General features: G+C 46.9%; 1 protein-coding gene across 1 annotated transcript; it reads right to left on the bottom strand.

The window, feature by feature from the left end:
• Nucleotides 1-390: 390 nt before the first annotated feature.
• Nucleotides 391-10,518, bottom strand: wnt4 (wingless-type MMTV integration site family, member 4). Its single transcript, XM_027024958.3, has 5 exons — nucleotides 10,388-10,518; nucleotides 2,630-2,865; nucleotides 2,412-2,543; nucleotides 2,170-2,312; nucleotides 391-2,071 (listed from the first exon to the last, which is right to left on the bottom strand). The coding sequence occupies exons 1-5, from the start codon at nucleotides 10,462-10,464 to the stop codon at nucleotides 1,601-1,603; spliced, it is 1,059 nt and encodes a 352-aa protein (XP_026880759.1). The 5' UTR covers nucleotides 10,465-10,518; the 3' UTR covers nucleotides 391-1,600.
• Nucleotides 10,519-16,639: the final 6,121 nt, after the last annotated feature.

Raw genomic sequence — 16,639 nt, 5'->3', positions numbered from 1 at the left:
ATTGTCCTTGGCATCCGACTGGGTCCAGCCTAGTCTGTGGAGCAGGGGGCTACATTCATGCTTTCATCTCCTATGCAGGCGCGATTGACGTTACTTGCGTTAGATATTGGTTAAGAACGCCTCTGGAGTGTAGTCTGAGGGACTCGGTGAAAGCTTCGATGGTGGGGACGCTACATTTATGGAAGAAGCTGTTCCAAATCCACGACTGCGCCAAACCAAAGATTTACAGTGTAAAGTCTTGACTTCAGTCTTTAAAGGTTTAGTCAGTTCCTCTACAGAATGGGTTTTATAATAGGATGCTTTTGTCTGTGTGAAACACAAGGAGATAATTATCCTGACAAGGGAATTTTTCCCCCTCTCAGCAGTTTGGGAAGAAACACAATGGATATGTCAGTTTTTCACATGGCATATATTTCAAATGTACATTCATATGCAGTATAGTCGTCTTCAGTGTATGAGTCATTTACAGAGCTATGTTTCTTTAGAAACATACTGAATATCATGTTTGTACTATAGAACAACTTGGAATTACGGCAGCTGTACATAGTTGTCATAAATAATTCAGTCATTCTCCATGGCGTTTAATGGACACGGGAATGATCTGGGGTTCATGTGTTTGTGGTATGTGCGTCTGGAGATTAAAAGTGCCAGCTTCGCTCTGTACAGTATCCATGGAAACATGGCTGACGCTTCCCGTGACTGTCAGTCCGTCAGGAACAAGCGCCGATATGACTGGGTCCCATTCACACCTCTGCAGCTGTTTCACTGGGTTTACCTGCCGAAGTTACACGTCCATCCAGGGAACACGACGCTCGTGATATTTCCACTCTGTCTTCGTAGAGATGGTTTGATTCCCCATGAAAGAGGAGAAAGTCCATAATATTGTGTGTGTGGGTGTGTATGCACACCCACACACACCAGATTTGTACATATTAGTATGATATAATTCTTTGATGTAGCATCACAGCCACATAAAAATGGCCGTGTACTTCTAACATGCTACTGTTCAAATGTACACTTGGACTGCATGTCATAATGTCATAATGTAATATCTCTGATTCTTGATGTTCAGAAGTTTAGATGGAAGTTCCCTTGATAACCGTCACGCCTGATGAAATTCTTAAGCAGCGTAGGTGGTAGGAGGGGCAATAATCCATCAGCATGCATTTACCCTGCCCCTGTTGTCTGGTCCCACCACTCAGCCCCTCCCACCGTATAATTGATCATCTCTCCACTACTCAATGCCACTCTCCTTGTAGTAAGTCACATTAAAAAAAATTCACTCTTTGAATCCAATAAGTTAAAAAAAAAACAAAAAAAACAAGCGATCAACCACAATTAAAAGGAAATAAAATGAATAGGAAAGAAAACTGAAAACATGGAGAGAAAAATACTCTCAAGTGGGACTTGAAATAAAAAGAGAGATCTGTATTTGCCCCTACACTTATATGTCCCGTGTATGACATGTTTTTTCATAAACGTGTGTAGTGAGAGGGATTATTTGTGTCTTTGCTTGGGTTCTCCTGGTTTCCCCAGGTAGTTGGGCGGCGAGGGGGCAGTAAAGTCTTTCCAGAAAGTTCCGTGGGGCCGACACGGTGGATCACCGACACGTGTGCATCTCCACCATTTTGCGGCACTGTTTGCACTTGACGTAGCAGCACCAGTGGAATTTACAGCTGCATCTGTCCACCACCTCCACCTCCTCTGTGTGGAAGCCCCGCCCACAGCACATGAGCTCGCAGCCATCGATGGCCTTTGAGGTCTTGTTGCAGTAGCGTCCCACAGTTCCCAGCATGCCTGGCGTCCTGGGGTCGTGTTCGCAGAAGTCTGGGCTGGGGTCGAGGTAAACCAGGTCCTCGTCTGTGTGCGGTTTGAACTGGGAGTTCCGTGGCACCAGCACTTTGGTTGTTCCAACTTTCCGCTGTTCCACCTCTGTGGCACCGTCAAACTTCTCTTTTATGACATTTCCCACTTTGCGGAAAGGTGGCATGGCTTTCCAGCAGGTCTTCACCTCGCAGGACCCCGACACACCATGGCATTTACATTCCACACGCATGTGGCCCAGAATCGCCTGGGGGCAGCGGACAACACGGTTACAGTTTTTAGCTGCATTGCTATGTCTCCCAATGAACCTAGAAGTGCATTCAGGCAGGTGCCCGTCAGCCTTACCTTCCTTCCTGCTTCGTTGTTATGGAGATTCATCAGGGCCCGGTTGGACAGCTGGCCTTTGCTTCTCTCCCTGACGTCCACAAAAGACTGTGAGAAGGCGACTCCATATGCAATGTTATCAGAGCAGCCTGACCACTGGAAGCCTGTGGCAACAGAGAGCCATTTAGCCAGGTGAGACACTGTCCCCGGTTCATTTATCTTAATGATTTAAGACAAGTGCCATTGTGGCGTGTGTCTCTCACCCTCGGGACTGGTGCCGTGGACATTGCGGTCACAGCCACACTTCTCCAGCTCACCACTGCTGCAGGCCCTGGTCACCGCAAAGGCCACACTGGCCGCAGAGATCGCGTACACGAAGGCGGCCTCCCTAGTGCCTGTTCCAAAATCGTACACACAAAAAACCAAATAAATCAATAAAGCGACGTTCATTGTGGCTTCGCTGAGGGTGGGAGGTGCTCACCTTGCGTGATGACCTTGCCGAAGACCGGGACAGTGTCCAGCGTGGAGCAATTCCACCGACGGTTGCGGAACTGGTACTGACACTCATCGATGGCCAGCTGGGCTCCCCTGCGTACTGCCTCCATCACCTCCACGTTACGCTTGCAGATCTGCACCTGCCTCTGGATGAGTCCACGCAGCTTCTCACAGGTCTCCTCGTCTGAGATGCTCCCGACCGATGACAGCTTGGCCAAGTACCTTGGAGACAGGGGCAGAAAAGTTGTGGGGAGTTAGTTTTGCACAGAGACATATGGACAGATGGCAAACAAGTTCAGGAAAGGGTCGCCGTGGAAACACCTGCAAACCGATTTTTCGGATATTGTCTGCGTCCGAAAATGCATCTAAGGGGCTTTTGTATCATTTAAAACATAAATCTCTGCAGAACACATCACCAAACTCGGATGGCATGGAGAGAGGACGACAGTAATGTGGTGTGGTAAATAATTTGAGACTGACCAAACAGAGCACTTCATCGACGAAAGCTTCCTTCTGTGAGTTCAGCAACCCCGTCATGGAGATCTGTTTGTTTAACCATCTGGTGAACATAAACATCGAAAGCCTAAACAACGGGGAATTGCTACGAGGTTCTTGGAAGTCTCTGGCCCATGGAGGAGGTCGGTGGAACACCGAGGGGCGGCTGGAGTTTATCTGGCGCTCTCACCTCCAGGGCACAGAGGTCAGGGAGATTCTACGGTGCCCACTCACCTTTTAACGGCACCTTATAAAAATAGGCCGTTTTCACGAGCTCGTCAAAAACACACTTAGGGGTTCCCGTCCAAACAACCAGTCCTCTTGCAAGTTTAATGGCAGAAAGAAGAAACGTCTGGGTAGCACAAATCTTTTCCCAGAGCGTCATGAGCAAGGACTGGGTCAGATGAAAGCATTGCTGTTTAATGGCTGGACTGAGGCACTGTGGGTTGGAGGGGGGGGGGGGGGGGGTGCATGTGTAGATACAGATATAAAATATGTGGTGTGTCAGTTGCCATTTCCCTCTGGCTGTTTAAACATACACCATATTGTTGGTGAAGTTGACTTCTCAGGGCTTTTTGTTGATTGTCACTTTGGTCACTTTCATACGTCCATCAGGGAATACTGCAGATTCTTTTAAGTCGTACTGTATCTGTGCCGAAGCTCAGTTTTGTTCCTTTAGCGTGATGAGTCTTGGGCACTGGTGCCAAGTTTCCCTGGATGGTCTTCTCTCGAGTTAAGCCTTTATCTGAATCCATAGGCTGGGACATATTCCAGCATCCTCTGCTGCTGAAAGGGCCTGATTTTGTGGGCCAGGGTTGGGGCAGATGGCACACAAACACCTCCTCGTCCGCGACACACTCATCTGAGCACTCAGCTAGACTGATAACCCCTTCCTCACCTTCCTCGTCTACAAGTTCTGTCTCGCTAAGGCAAGCAAGATGACCTCATGTTCCAGACTAGTCACAAGTGGCTTCTCTCATATGACCTTTCTTCATGTGTTATTAATATTCTCACATAAATTGTCATGGCTGGTAAAACAGTTAAGTCCTTTTACGTGCCTGTGTAATGTACAACACTCTTTAGGAGCTTTTACAGTTTCAGTTTATAAACGTAACGTTTTTTAAACTTGCGTCTCATCAAAACTTTCAGCATACACACACGCGATTATAAAGATCACAGACAACTGCTCCGGTCTGTGGGATGAAGTCCGGATCAGAGACGAAATATCCGCCCCAGCTGGCGCTGTGGTGCAAACACTCATAACAAACCCATCTCTCCCAGAAAGGAAACACCTGAGGAACCACATGCGAGGGGGTTTCTTCTTCAGTTCTGAAGCCTTTTCGTGTGGGGAAAAAATTTGATCCAGACATCGGTACTAACGGAGGGCAGGGAGATGTTTACGGTGCTTCATGTTTTATTTCCGCACTCTCTCTTCCCGGCCAGCTTTCATGGTTTTTGTGTTCTGCTTGCATATCTTCCACTTTCTAGGGTTAAAAAAACAGCTAAATGTGTCGATGGCATCCAGGCAGCTGTGTCAGGAATGAGCCTCCACTGTTGCTATCTGGGATTTTTTGCTTCTCGGAGCGTTCCACCTGCAGTGTTTCCCACTCCCTCTGCTGTGTGGGGTTTTTGTGTGTGTGTAATTAAGTTGCTCTGGTCTCCGAGGGTCGAACGTGACCCCTGAGGTTGTCCATCAGAGGGAGAGCGGATGGGGGAGGGAGTGTGGTGTGGAGGATGGGGGTGAGGTATGTTAAAGGTGCAGCTCACTCATAAAAGTTCTAGATCTCTGGAACTCTGCTCACCTTGGACAGCTCTGACAGCAAAATGAGCCAAGTGAGGGATGAAAAAAGAAACGGGATACAGACAGAGAGAAGAGTGATAAGACAGAGGAGTGAGAATGAGAGAGAAGAGTGAGAATGAGACAGCGGAGTCCTCGAGAAGCAGAGCTCCTTGTGAGATGTTTGTCAGTTTCATGAATCCTCCCTGTTTACAGCACTGTTTACATCTCCTGTCTTGGGGGAAACTGTCAGCGGTAAATAGGCGGGGGTGAATAGAAGGTGTGTCAGAGCTGCTTATTGCAAACAGAGATGTGTGTCACGCCACGGACGAGCCTCACACTCCCTGTGTTTACAACTATATTTGATATTTACATATTTCTCTGCACAGCACCTCTGAATGCTCATGACTGCGTGTTGAAGAGCCAATCTGGAGTTATTTCACCATCCAATGGGGGATGCTTAGAGAAGCTGGTGAATCCCCCTCATCTGAACTCTTTTACCACTCTCTGAATCAAACAGCACCACCTGTTAATGAGGAATACTTAAATACGACAACCCACCCAAAACACTGAATTTCGATGGTGTAAATGCCTGTTATCACAGAGTAAATGTATGTCTTTTTCCTCAATTATTGGCATTAATCAAATCTATTTTTTATGTTAAAAATGCTTTCAAACCATGTCTTCTGCACAATGGATAATGAATAAAACCTGGCAGTCTGTATTCTGATTTCATGCAGATACGTGACTGGACGCTCCTAACGTCGGCATATTAAACTGGACATTTATAAAGTGGATTCCTGTCCCCATCACACAGCACACAACTGTGTTCAGTATCAAAGGGGACATGTACTTAGCCCCTAAATCACCCCATCTACCCCTTGAATCATGCCATCCTCCCGTTAAATCACACCACCAACCACCTAAATCACACCATCCACTCCCTGTTTCGGAGCCCCATCCGATATGCTGTCCCGGAAGCTCTCAGCTCTGGGAACGCACACAAGGTGGAGATGTGCGCGAGCACAGAACAGCTTTTACTCCTCTCTTCCCTCGCAGCACCAAGGATCTCTGTTGGACTCTAGAGGGCAGTGCGATCCCAGCTGCTCCCTTGGGAATTATTTGGAGAACTGCATACATGACTGATGCAAATCTGTTGCCTTACTACTACAACAAAACAAAGCCACCAATATAGCTCCAGTCTAGTCCTGTATGCAGGAAGGAGTTTTCACTAACAACAACTGGAAGCTGCAAGTGTTGCGTCTCTACGTCTTTAAGGCAAAAGGTTTGATTTTTGTTTCGAAGATCAGCTGTTATAGAAGCAGTTACTTGAGTTTTATATACAAACATTCAAATCCAGTGATGCTTGATGCTTTACAATGACTGCAGTAGTTTTGGGAAGTCCAGAGTGGATATGGGGGAGATGATAGCATCACACTGGATCTAGAACTGGACCCTACACAAAGAAACAAACTGTCCACAAATGCTGTTCTCTTCTCCACAACCAGCAGGTAGTCAATACCCACGTTTCCTCCAGAATTCTCAGCCCCTTGGCTGCAGGTATCTGCCATGCACACCATGGCATGAATGTGGTTAAAGACTCTGAAGCAATTAACCATAGCTGGGAAAAACAAATGGTGGACTACTATGGTTAGCATGGTCAAAGGTCATAATTGTCTTACATGAGATGTAGAGAACTCAGCTGTGGGTCTCAAACGTTTGGCTCAGATGTAGTGGTGCCTTCACCTCCAAACACCCAATCACAGCGTTGGAAAAACCCACGGAGCCACCGAGCCCCGGAGCCCGGCAGTGTCATGTACCATCTCCCGATAAGAAAACTCAGATCATTAGGAGTGAGGAGGGATTGGGGGGAAGGTGGGAACGTCAGGAATAGTGGAGGAGGGGTAGGAAGCTTTGGCGCTGGTGCTGCCGGATGCGCAGGGTTACTGTGAAGGCTATTTCCAGCTCTGGCAGCTGTTTTATTTTCGGAGAAAATTAACTCGAGCAAAACCAGGCACTTTTTTCTTCGTCGTCTTCTTTCTTTTTTTTTGCAGACATCACACTGCTCATAAAAATAATGTGAAAAAAAGACCTTTAACAAGATTAGTGCCCCATTTCAAATGGTGGTCTAGCTAGAAGGAACGTATCAAGAAAGACATGCTAATTGCCCACTTGACCCTTATCCCCAAACGAATACGTCTAAAGAAAGAGGCCAGGACCACAGCAATGCATGCTGGGCCATGGGAGCTGAGCTGTGATTGACATGTCACTGTCTACTTCTACTAAATCTGTTAAAGCTTTTTTTCATTTTCTCCCAATAAATGAAGGAAAACTTTGATGGAGGAGTGTGGAAGGGAAGGTTTTAGCAGCCATGCAAGGCTCCAGAGAGGAGCCGCAGGACACGGCCAGACCCAGGAGGTATGTGAGATTCCAGCTTTCCCAGTTTCATTGACCTGTTGTCAGGGGGGTTATTTAGGTGCCAGGATCTGGCTCACATTAGGGCTTGTTCTCTTCTCGTGTTGCTCATCAGCTGTGAACTATTTTTTGACCGTCCTTCGCAGATGGTTAAACCTCTGCTCTTTCCATCGCAGCCAGTGTGACTCACGGTCATGGCAGAGTGCTGTGACATGGTGGGGCTCACACCCTTGATCAGACCAGATGATGTCCCAACACCTCACACATGATCAGACCAGACGATGGTTGGACACCAGGGATAAGGGGAATTGTGTATCCATATTCATCTCAGTCCTGAGCACAACATCGACGCTTGTCGTCATCAGTGATCTTGTTGAGAAAAGCTTTTTCCTAAAGCACTGCTAGGCAGTATCAGACACGACGATGGGTGTTGATCAGTGAATCTCAAATAACGACTCCAAATTAATCGTGAGCTTTTAAAACTTTTAAAACTGAAAATGCAACCTGCACATTTAAACCTTCCTCAACAACACAAGTGATATAAGATATATCAACCTTTACAACTTACATACAAAAACCAGTTAATCAGAAGAAACATTCAAATGTTATGTTCATGAGGTTTATTTTTAAACACCTGGGAAGTTTTTGAGCCGTTTTAAAACTTACAAATATGAAACTGAGCACTCCACAAACTCCTTAATATCACAAGGAGTGTATGGTACAGAATACCTTTAAATGTCTGAGTAATATTCATACGTCTTTGTAAATTCAAATTTTTTTAAATATTTTTGACTTTGATTAATATGTAAGTTCTTTTTATCTTCATGTCAGATGTTCCCTTTTAACTTAAAAAAAGTAAAACAATCTTCAAAGTGATGAAATAAGGCCTTTCTGCAATGTCGATTATTTACAGGCCTAATTGTTTCACTTCTTTATTAACGATGTAGTCCCTTATGCTTGCGTATCTGATGTGCGCCTCTACACGGCATTTCCTCTCGTGCCCCCACTCCACACGCTCGCGTGTGAGTTTAATGAAGCTGCACGAGACGCGCAGGTGCAGCAGAACGTGTTTGGTCACAGGGCGCGATGTGAAGTGGAAGTGCTGAGAGACTCGCGCACAACAATACTGCAGAAATCCCCGAATGAAAAGACCTTGGCTTCACCAAAGAGCGATGGGCGATGAACTACATACGGGGAATGGTTAAAATATTGACTCTCCCTTTGTACATCTAATTAAACCGTCAACATGGATTTCGTAAAATTATACGCATATCAAAGCCCGTACTTGGTCCCTACGTTTAAGTGGTAGGAAAAATAAAATGACTATAAAAACTCTCGCGAACAGGTTTTTGAAATGTTTAAAAACTGTTTCGGTTTACCCAAAAGAAAGTTACCCAAATATCCATTGTTCGTTGTAAATGCTCATTAACATCGTCGATAACGAAATTGACTACAGTAAATACCCTATCATACGCCAAGAGGTCGCATGAGTATTGCTGAAACATTTCAGTTATAGCCTGAAATTATTACACAAAAATGGCAACACAATATCTATACGAAAAAGTACAAACAATTCTGTGACTGTTGTCCCACAATTCGTCGCACATGCTGTTTAAGAAGCGCGTTTAAAGTGCCACAAAGCGCAATAAACTGGCGCAGTGTGTGAACTGTGCAATAGAATGAATGGAAATGTGTGAAAGATGGCCCACTGAACCCTTGCAGTTTTACATTTCTTCTTTATGCCACGTTCGTTAGGCTATTAGTATACAAACTGTGTAAATCTGTATTCGGACTTAATTGTCTAGTACGCTATACCAGTACACTATACCAGTATATACCAGTACGCTCTACCCGTCGGCTGGTTAATCATCCACTGAACATTTCCGTTTTTAATAAAGTGTTCGCACTGAATTTCAGCTACTTTCTTTGGAGTTTGATTATTCCTATTCAGCTGCAGTATTGGCTACAAGTAGTCTAGCTTCTAAATGCCCAGGTTCATACACCTGTAATCCGCCGTCTACGGAGGCAGCGCATTTTAAGACGCGTAACCCAGGAACTTTCACGGGGCCTATTGGTGCAATTAATATTACACTGTAATAGTATATAACGTTATAGAATTTAGTCTTAAACCTGTCAGAATTACTCTCGCGCGCGTTATGTTGTATTATAAATGAATTCGTTCCTGTAATTGAAATCCGACTTCATGCACAGTAATCGGACATCCAGACGTTTCTGGTTTCTGTCCGGTTTGGCAGCCTGTGCTGAGAAGGGGGCGTAGGGGCCCGAGCTCCTGTTCGCATTACTCTGTCAAAATAATCATATTTTGTAGACAGGTAAGACGTTTTCCTCGAGTGTGGTGCATGCCCCTGCCTGTCCGAGACCCGCTCCTCTCACCACGCCTATAGCAAGTCCAAAACAGTCAGAAACACTATTGGGAGGTGCGTTTGCTCACAGACTATAAGTGTAAATCTGTCGTTTGTGAAACCCATTCTGTTAGCTAGGACTGGTTGCATGAATCGACTTCAAACTGCTGCTGGCTGATAGTTGGATATCGCGTACTGATGAGTTGTCATTCATGTCGCTGCTTACCTGGCCAAAGCGCGCCGCCCGTCACTCTCAGCTGTAAACCAAGACCTCTGCTTAGGTTTGCCCCTTGCTAGACGACAACAGCCGTCCACATTCGTGCATTTTCTGTCCATTACAAACTGCAACAGTTTACCCTTAAACGAGCTTCCCGACGCGCCTCGTATATCGCGCGCGGCTGTGCGGACTTCACAATGCGAGACGCGTGCAGCGCGAGGAGTCGCTGCACAGGTATGAAGCGCAAACAAGACGGTTGCCAATAAAGGCCGCGCGCATTTCAGCTGGGTTACTTCGCAAGTAGGAGTGTGCAAAAAGACTCACACCGGAGGTACAGCTCGCCTGTACAGATATGTTGGCCTACCGAATGCAGTCCTCAGCAATACTGACATGCATTGGCAGGTTAATCAGCTGTCGTGCCAGCGCGACACTGACACGCGACAGAGAATGAATGAGGACACTTGGTCGTGTACTTACAGCCAGTTGCTCGCGTTTGCGGAGAAGAGAGCCAGAAACAGCATCAGCAGTGACCTTAACACATATCCCGATGTCATCTTGAATCCGAATAAAAACCACAAAGGCTGGTGTACAATCCACAGGAGGTGAGTTTATTTAAGTAGTTCGCGCGGTGAAGCACGCGGGGGTGCCTCGCGAACGGGCCGCTCAGATCAGTCGATCCCTTTAAAAGCAATTAATCCATCATCGGACATGCACCCGAGGAGGCGCGGGTCCTGGCCAACGGTGGGAGCCTTCGCCTTCTCAAACAGAGCGAGATAACCCGAATAGTCTGATCGTCGCCTAACCGACGTCAGCCACCTCCGTCTCCCCGTGTCGTGCGTAATCGCCTCTCAGGTCTTGTTTTTCTATTAACACCATCAGGCAAATATGAATGCTGTAAGAAAAAAGAAAAGAAATTAACGACACGAGTTGATTTGAATCCCTCCGGTGTTTGTACAGGCGCCCTAACGTAGAGCCCGGGCCGGTGTGTTCTCGCTGAAGTTCTGGCCTGTGTGATAACCCCGGGAGATGCCACTCTGAGCGCGATGCGGGACTGAGTGCCGAATTTACTAACTCCTGAAGGATTTCGGAGGGGCGGTGCGAAATTTGGGGGAGGTTTTGGTGTGTGTGCGTGCGTGTGCGTGTGCGTGTGCTTGTGCGTGTGCGTGCGTGCGTGTGTGTGTGTGTGTGTGTGTGTGTGTGTGTGTGTGTGTGTGTGTGTGTGTGTGTGTGTGTGGAGATAAAGGCGGGTTTAGCGCATGCTAAAGCGCAGCGCTTTATGTTCGTTCTCCCCTCCGTAACTGCCCAGCGGTTTGGGAGTCCTCCAGAGAGATTCAATACAGCAGCTATTCACCGTGATCGAGGTAGAACGTTTTGGCAGCGTTTCCCCCCTTATTAATAAGGGAGGCAAATAATAATAAATTAAACAAGTAAGCTACTTTTCTTTTCTTTCTTCTACTCTAAAGGCTAACGCGTTTTTGGATGGGGCTTCAACGTAATATTTCTACATGATTCTAGTGGAAAAACCTGATCGGTTGACCTTTCTCATATGGTTTATTGAAAATGATCGCCCGTGTTCCCGTTTGTTGGCCCTGCTGGAAGTCTTTATAGTGCAGCATTGCTTAGACACTTAGACTCTCAGTCTGAATAAGCAATTGCAGTTGGACTCGTTGCGCGTGCAATGCCAAAAACGCACCTTGTGTGCGTGCAGAAGCGATGCATCTTTGCGAAGGTCGGACTGTGTTCGCATCAGGAAAGACGAATTCTTATTTGCCTTCTCTTCCAGACTCCCACTGAACCAGGATCCAGTGATCCGTTTCCAGTGATCCGTTTCCATCTCCCCTGAAGTGTTGCAGTGTTGAATCTCAAAGACAACAATCTAAGCAATCTATTCTATCTTCCATTTTATGGTGATTTTTGTGTTGTGATACTTGTAACTTAAAATGAAATTAAAATGTAACCCCCCCCCCCCCAAAAAAAATCCAATTCTTTCATGCACTAAAGTCTGCTAATTTCCTGTGTATAACAAAGGAATTAAGTTTTTGTTGCATCGTTTTGTTGCATTTTTATAATGAAATGAGATACAGTTTATTGAAGCAAAATGAACCTCACTGAGCTACTGAAGTATATCAGTGACCAACAGAGGGCGAGAGTGAGTAACCTGAAGGCTCTAACAGCGAGACAGGGCATCTAATGTCATACACCTGGCCACATAACGTCAACCTCCAGTCTGTAAAAGGAAGGTTGCTTACTGTGACTTAAAGTCATTACAGCTGTGATTATTCCCATCACCCCTTTCTGCATCTCATCATCATCATCATCATCATCGTCATTTGACGTGAGTTGTCAAGGCATCAAGCATGGTACTCTGCAAGTAGTTCCCCAGAGCTCCTGCTACCCTCCAGCACCAGGCTTGAGCTGCTTGGTGAGCCGTGATTTTCTGTGTCACATTTTCCAGTGGGCTCATTTCTTAGGCAAGTGCCGTGCTGGAGCCCCACCCGCAAACCCCCACCGACGCTGATTTACAGAGCCTTGGACGCAACGCCGTCCCACGCCGATGAGGGAGAAAAAAAGGTGTGATCCATTATCCCCACAGACGCTGCTGCCCATGTCGGCAATGAGACTTGCAGCCAAGGAGACGAGGAGACACCCGCCCCTCTCTCTTTATCACTCTGATTACACTCTCACCCTTTTCCCAATGAAAGAGAGTATCAGTCTTGGGACAGCAAACAACAGAGACTGCTTCGTTCTGGGGGGAGGCGTGGCCCAGGGTAAGATTAGCTGCTCTGGTGTAGCATGTGGTCAGACACGGCTGTCTCTTTCTGGCTGCAGCTATGTCTCCTACCAGTCTTGTAATCTTTGGGTGTCACAGATGAGGACTCACATTGCTTTCGTGAAATTGGCTCCTTGTGGGCGGCAGTGGCACATACGATTCTGTGGTGCGGTCCTGAATAAACCCCGAGAAAATGATTGACTGGCCACCAAATTCAGGCCTGCTCTCTACACTCTCTCCATGACATTAAAGACAATAATGTATGTAACTACGCAGGGCACATTAGCATAGCACAAGACTAAGAGACGTGGCCGAGCAGCTGCTTCCATGATACCCTGCCTGCATGCAGCAACTTTGCATCTCTGGCTGGTAACGCTGGCTAGCAACCCCAGCGCGGTTACGACACGGCGGCTGTGGTAACCGCGGCGCTCTGAGATCGTGGCCCAAACCCCCCCAGCGGTGGCATGCTGCTGTCAGCCCACACTGTGCATCCAGTCACCATCCTGAAATAGCAAAGGCACAGTCTCGCTCTCTCTCTCTCTCTCCTCACTCCACGTACTCACACAACTTCTGCATTGTGTTGAGTCCTAAACAGAACGCAGGTTTCTGATGGAAGAGGCCCAGAGTTTAAACAGCAGGATGATAATTCCAGACAAAAAATTCAGAACTCAAACTCAGAGCAGAATGTGGAAGGACAGATAAATAACAACCCTGTCTGTGGTGGCGTGGCCTCTGCTTTGGAGGTGGAAATTGCTCTAGCATGCTGTCTGGTACTCAGTTTGGCACTTTGTTCTCCAGTGATTAGAGTTTAGAGGATTTGTGTGTCTATCACCAGCCTCCTCACTGTACACTCTCTGGCACAAAACGTCACCAAAAAATGTAACCCAACATGCATCGGCCACCAAAATGCATCATCATGGCCACAGCAACATCAGTCGTTACGGCAACACTGGTCGTCACATGCACTGAGAAATGGCCCGAGAAGTGCAGAGGGTGAGTAGCAGGATCTGGCCGGAGCATCACTGTCCACGATAAATAACCCCCCAGTGAATGGACCCTAGGAGGCGAAAAGGGCTTAGTCACAGAAAGGCTTTCCTTCACCGCCCCGTCGCCCCTGGCAACTGGGATTGGGACGTATATCTGGCCACAATGACATTCTAAAGCTGGACAGATTTTATATAGCCTCAGCTTCCACGGGCGTTTCCGTAGCAACGGCTATCCCGGAGGCATTCAAACGATGGTGTACAGCACCCCTTTAACATTTACACTGAGCATGGGCCACTATAAACACACCCCCTCCACCCTGGCCGTGAGTTATGGCTGCGTTGTGGTTGCCTGTCCCACTCCTGAATCCACCCCATCACCATTGGAAGAGAAGGAGTGGGTGAACCCGCCATGCCTGTGTGTGAGCGACACTGCCACTTCGCCTTCCTCCCAGAAAATATCACTCCTTTTACCATCAGTTCCTTTTTATCTCCTTCCCCCTCAAATGTTCCAGTGTTTTGCAAACACAGACCTTTCCTATAACGGAAGCCTGCAGTATGTGGGGTTACGGGAACTGCAAGAGGAGGGAAAAAGTTTTGTCACTGAGAAGGACAGAAGAGAGAGAAAAGGAATATGCCCCACAGGAAGGTGTCTGGGGGGTGGAGTCTGGCATCTGGGGGGTGGAGTTTGGCATCTGGGGGTGGAGTCTGACATCTGGGGGTGGAGTCTGGCATCTGGGGGTGGAGTCTGGCATCTGGGGGGGTGGAGTCTGGCATCTGGGGGGTGGAGTCTGGCATCTGGGGGTGGAGTCTGACATCTGGGGGTGGAGTCTGGCATCTGGGGGTGGAGTCTGGCATCAGGGGGGGTGGAGTCTGGCATCTGGGGGGGTGGAGTCTGGCATCTGGGGGGTGGAGTCTGGCATCTGGGGGTGGAGTCTGACATCTGGGGGTGGAGTCTGGCATCTGGGGGGGGTGGAGTCTGGCATCTGGGGGGTGGAGTCTGGCATCTGGGGGTGGAGTCTGCCATCTGGGGGGTGGAGTCTGGGGATGGTCTGCGTGGGGGAATGCAGTTTTAGTGTGGTCTTTCTCTTTGCATTTTACATAACTTCATTGAAATAACACTTGTAAAATAACTGCTAAGAAACATATCCTGGATCATAATGTATGAGTGTGTGTGCGTGTGTGTGTGCGTGTGTCTTGTGTGTGTGTGTGTGTGTGTGTGTGTGTGTGTGTGTGTGTGTGTGCGTGTGTCTTGTGTGTGTGTGTGTGTGTGTGTGTGTGTGTGTGTGTGTGTGTGTGTGTGCGTGCATGTGTGTGTGTGTGTGTGTGTGTATGGGGGACATTGCTCAGAGGTTCAGTGAAAGTGTTTGCAGGTCTCTTATCATAGTTTCCAGCAGATCATGTTTGCTATCTTGTCTGCCCTCAAGTATAAACCCTGATTCCCCCTCAGTAGCCCACAAATATTGACTGTAGGTAAATGGGGGTGACTCTCCACACATGAAGTTATAAACATTACATAGAGGCATCCGCTCTCAGTGAAAAGAAAGATTCAACTTCACCTGATTATAATTGAACATTTCACTTCCATTTATATCGAGTCAATAAGGTGATTTAGTAACAGTAATGTGAGCTCTAGTAACATGAGGGTCGTAATATCGTCATCAGAACCTTTTAATGGGATCCTATGATGTATATTTTCTGAGATTTACATTTTACATTTACATTTACGGCATTTAGCAGACGCTCTTATCCGGAGCGACTTACAAAAGTGCTTTGTCATCTACTCAAAGAATACATCTTAGTACACTAGAGTAGGTTAGAGTCCAACATATCAATGAACTAGAATACTGTAGAAATACAGGGATCAATGCTTATACCTAGAAGTACAAAATACACGAGGTCTATATTAAACAATGATAAGTGCAATAAACAATAAGCGCTAGAGTTTGTTAAACAACATCGGTGTAATGAACAACACCCTACAATAAGTATTCATTTTGTCAGTCAATATGGGAGCAGTGTCAGTTCTCATTTAAATATTCCACAAATAGATGAGTCTTCAGTCTGCGTTTAGAGATTGCAAGGGACTCTGCTGTCCGGACAGCAAGTGGGAGATTTTATGATGTATATTTGCATGCAATACATAGAACACTTATTCTGAACGCAAAAGGACACATAAGAATTTATATACCAACTCTTTTCATAGCCAACCGAGGCATTTCAAACAGTTGATGATAAGGGGCTCTGTTCTCTGGTGTTGGGATCTATTTCATGGTGTTGGTCTCTGTTCCCTGGTGTTGGGATCTGTTTCATGGTGTTGGGCTCTGTTCCCTGGTGTTGGGATCTGTTTCATAGTGTTGGGCTCTGTTCCCTGGTGTTGGGATCTATTTCATGGTGTTGGGCTCTGTTCCCTGGTGTTGGGATCTGTTTCATGGTGTTGGGCTCTGTTCCCTGGTGTTGGGATCTGTTTCATGGTGTTGGGCTCTGTTCCCTGGTGTTGGGATCTATTTCATGGTGTTGGGCTCTGTTCCCTGGTGTTGGGATCTGTTTCATGGTGTTGGGCTGTGTTCTCTGGTGTTGGGCTCTGGCAGTGTTGGACTCACGGAGGGATAGGACGGAGTGTGTTCAAACAGGGTGGGCCCTGACCCTGCATACCGCTCACACCTGACAACCACCCCACTCTCACCCATGGACACACACTCAAGTTCACGCTCGCTAAGTGTGGGATCGATAAGGGGAAGTGTCCTGACAGGAGATACCACACAAACACACTGTTGTTCTCATTCACACAGACCCCATGAATGAAAATCTCAACGTTTGAAATTCCTGTGCATACTGATTAATTGAAAAATTCAACAGCCAATCGGGTAAGTGCCAAGAACCTTTACATTATGGGGGACTTATAATATTATCATATGAATACTATCTTATGCCATCTGTTGTTGTTGTTGTTGTTGTTATTGCTGTTGTTGTTTG

Source organism: Electrophorus electricus, chromosome 22 (genome assembly GCF_041902795.1).
Source record: "Electrophorus electricus isolate QZ-2024a chromosome 22, ASM4190279v1, whole genome shotgun sequence".
In the NCBI taxonomy this organism is placed as follows: Eukaryota; Metazoa; Chordata; class Actinopteri; order Gymnotiformes; family Gymnotidae; genus Electrophorus; species Electrophorus electricus.
The sequence above is the reverse complement of the archived record's forward strand: the minus strand, read 5'-3'. Positions and strand labels throughout refer to the sequence as shown.

Excerpts from the sequence above, each read along its gene's own strand:
- wnt4 (XM_027024958.3), bottom strand. The coding sequence starts at position 10,464 with ATGACATCGGGATATGTGTTAAGGTCACTGCTGATGCTGTTTCTGGCT. Across the intron at positions 2,313-2,411 it reads CCACGGCACCAGTCCCGAGG|GCTTCCAGTGGTCAGGCTGC; the intron begins GTGAGAGACACA and ends CTGTTGCCACAG. Across the intron at positions 2,072-2,169 it reads ACAACGAAGCAGGAAGGAAG|GCGATTCTGGGCCACATGCG; the intron begins GTAAGGCTGACG and ends CGCTGCCCCCAG.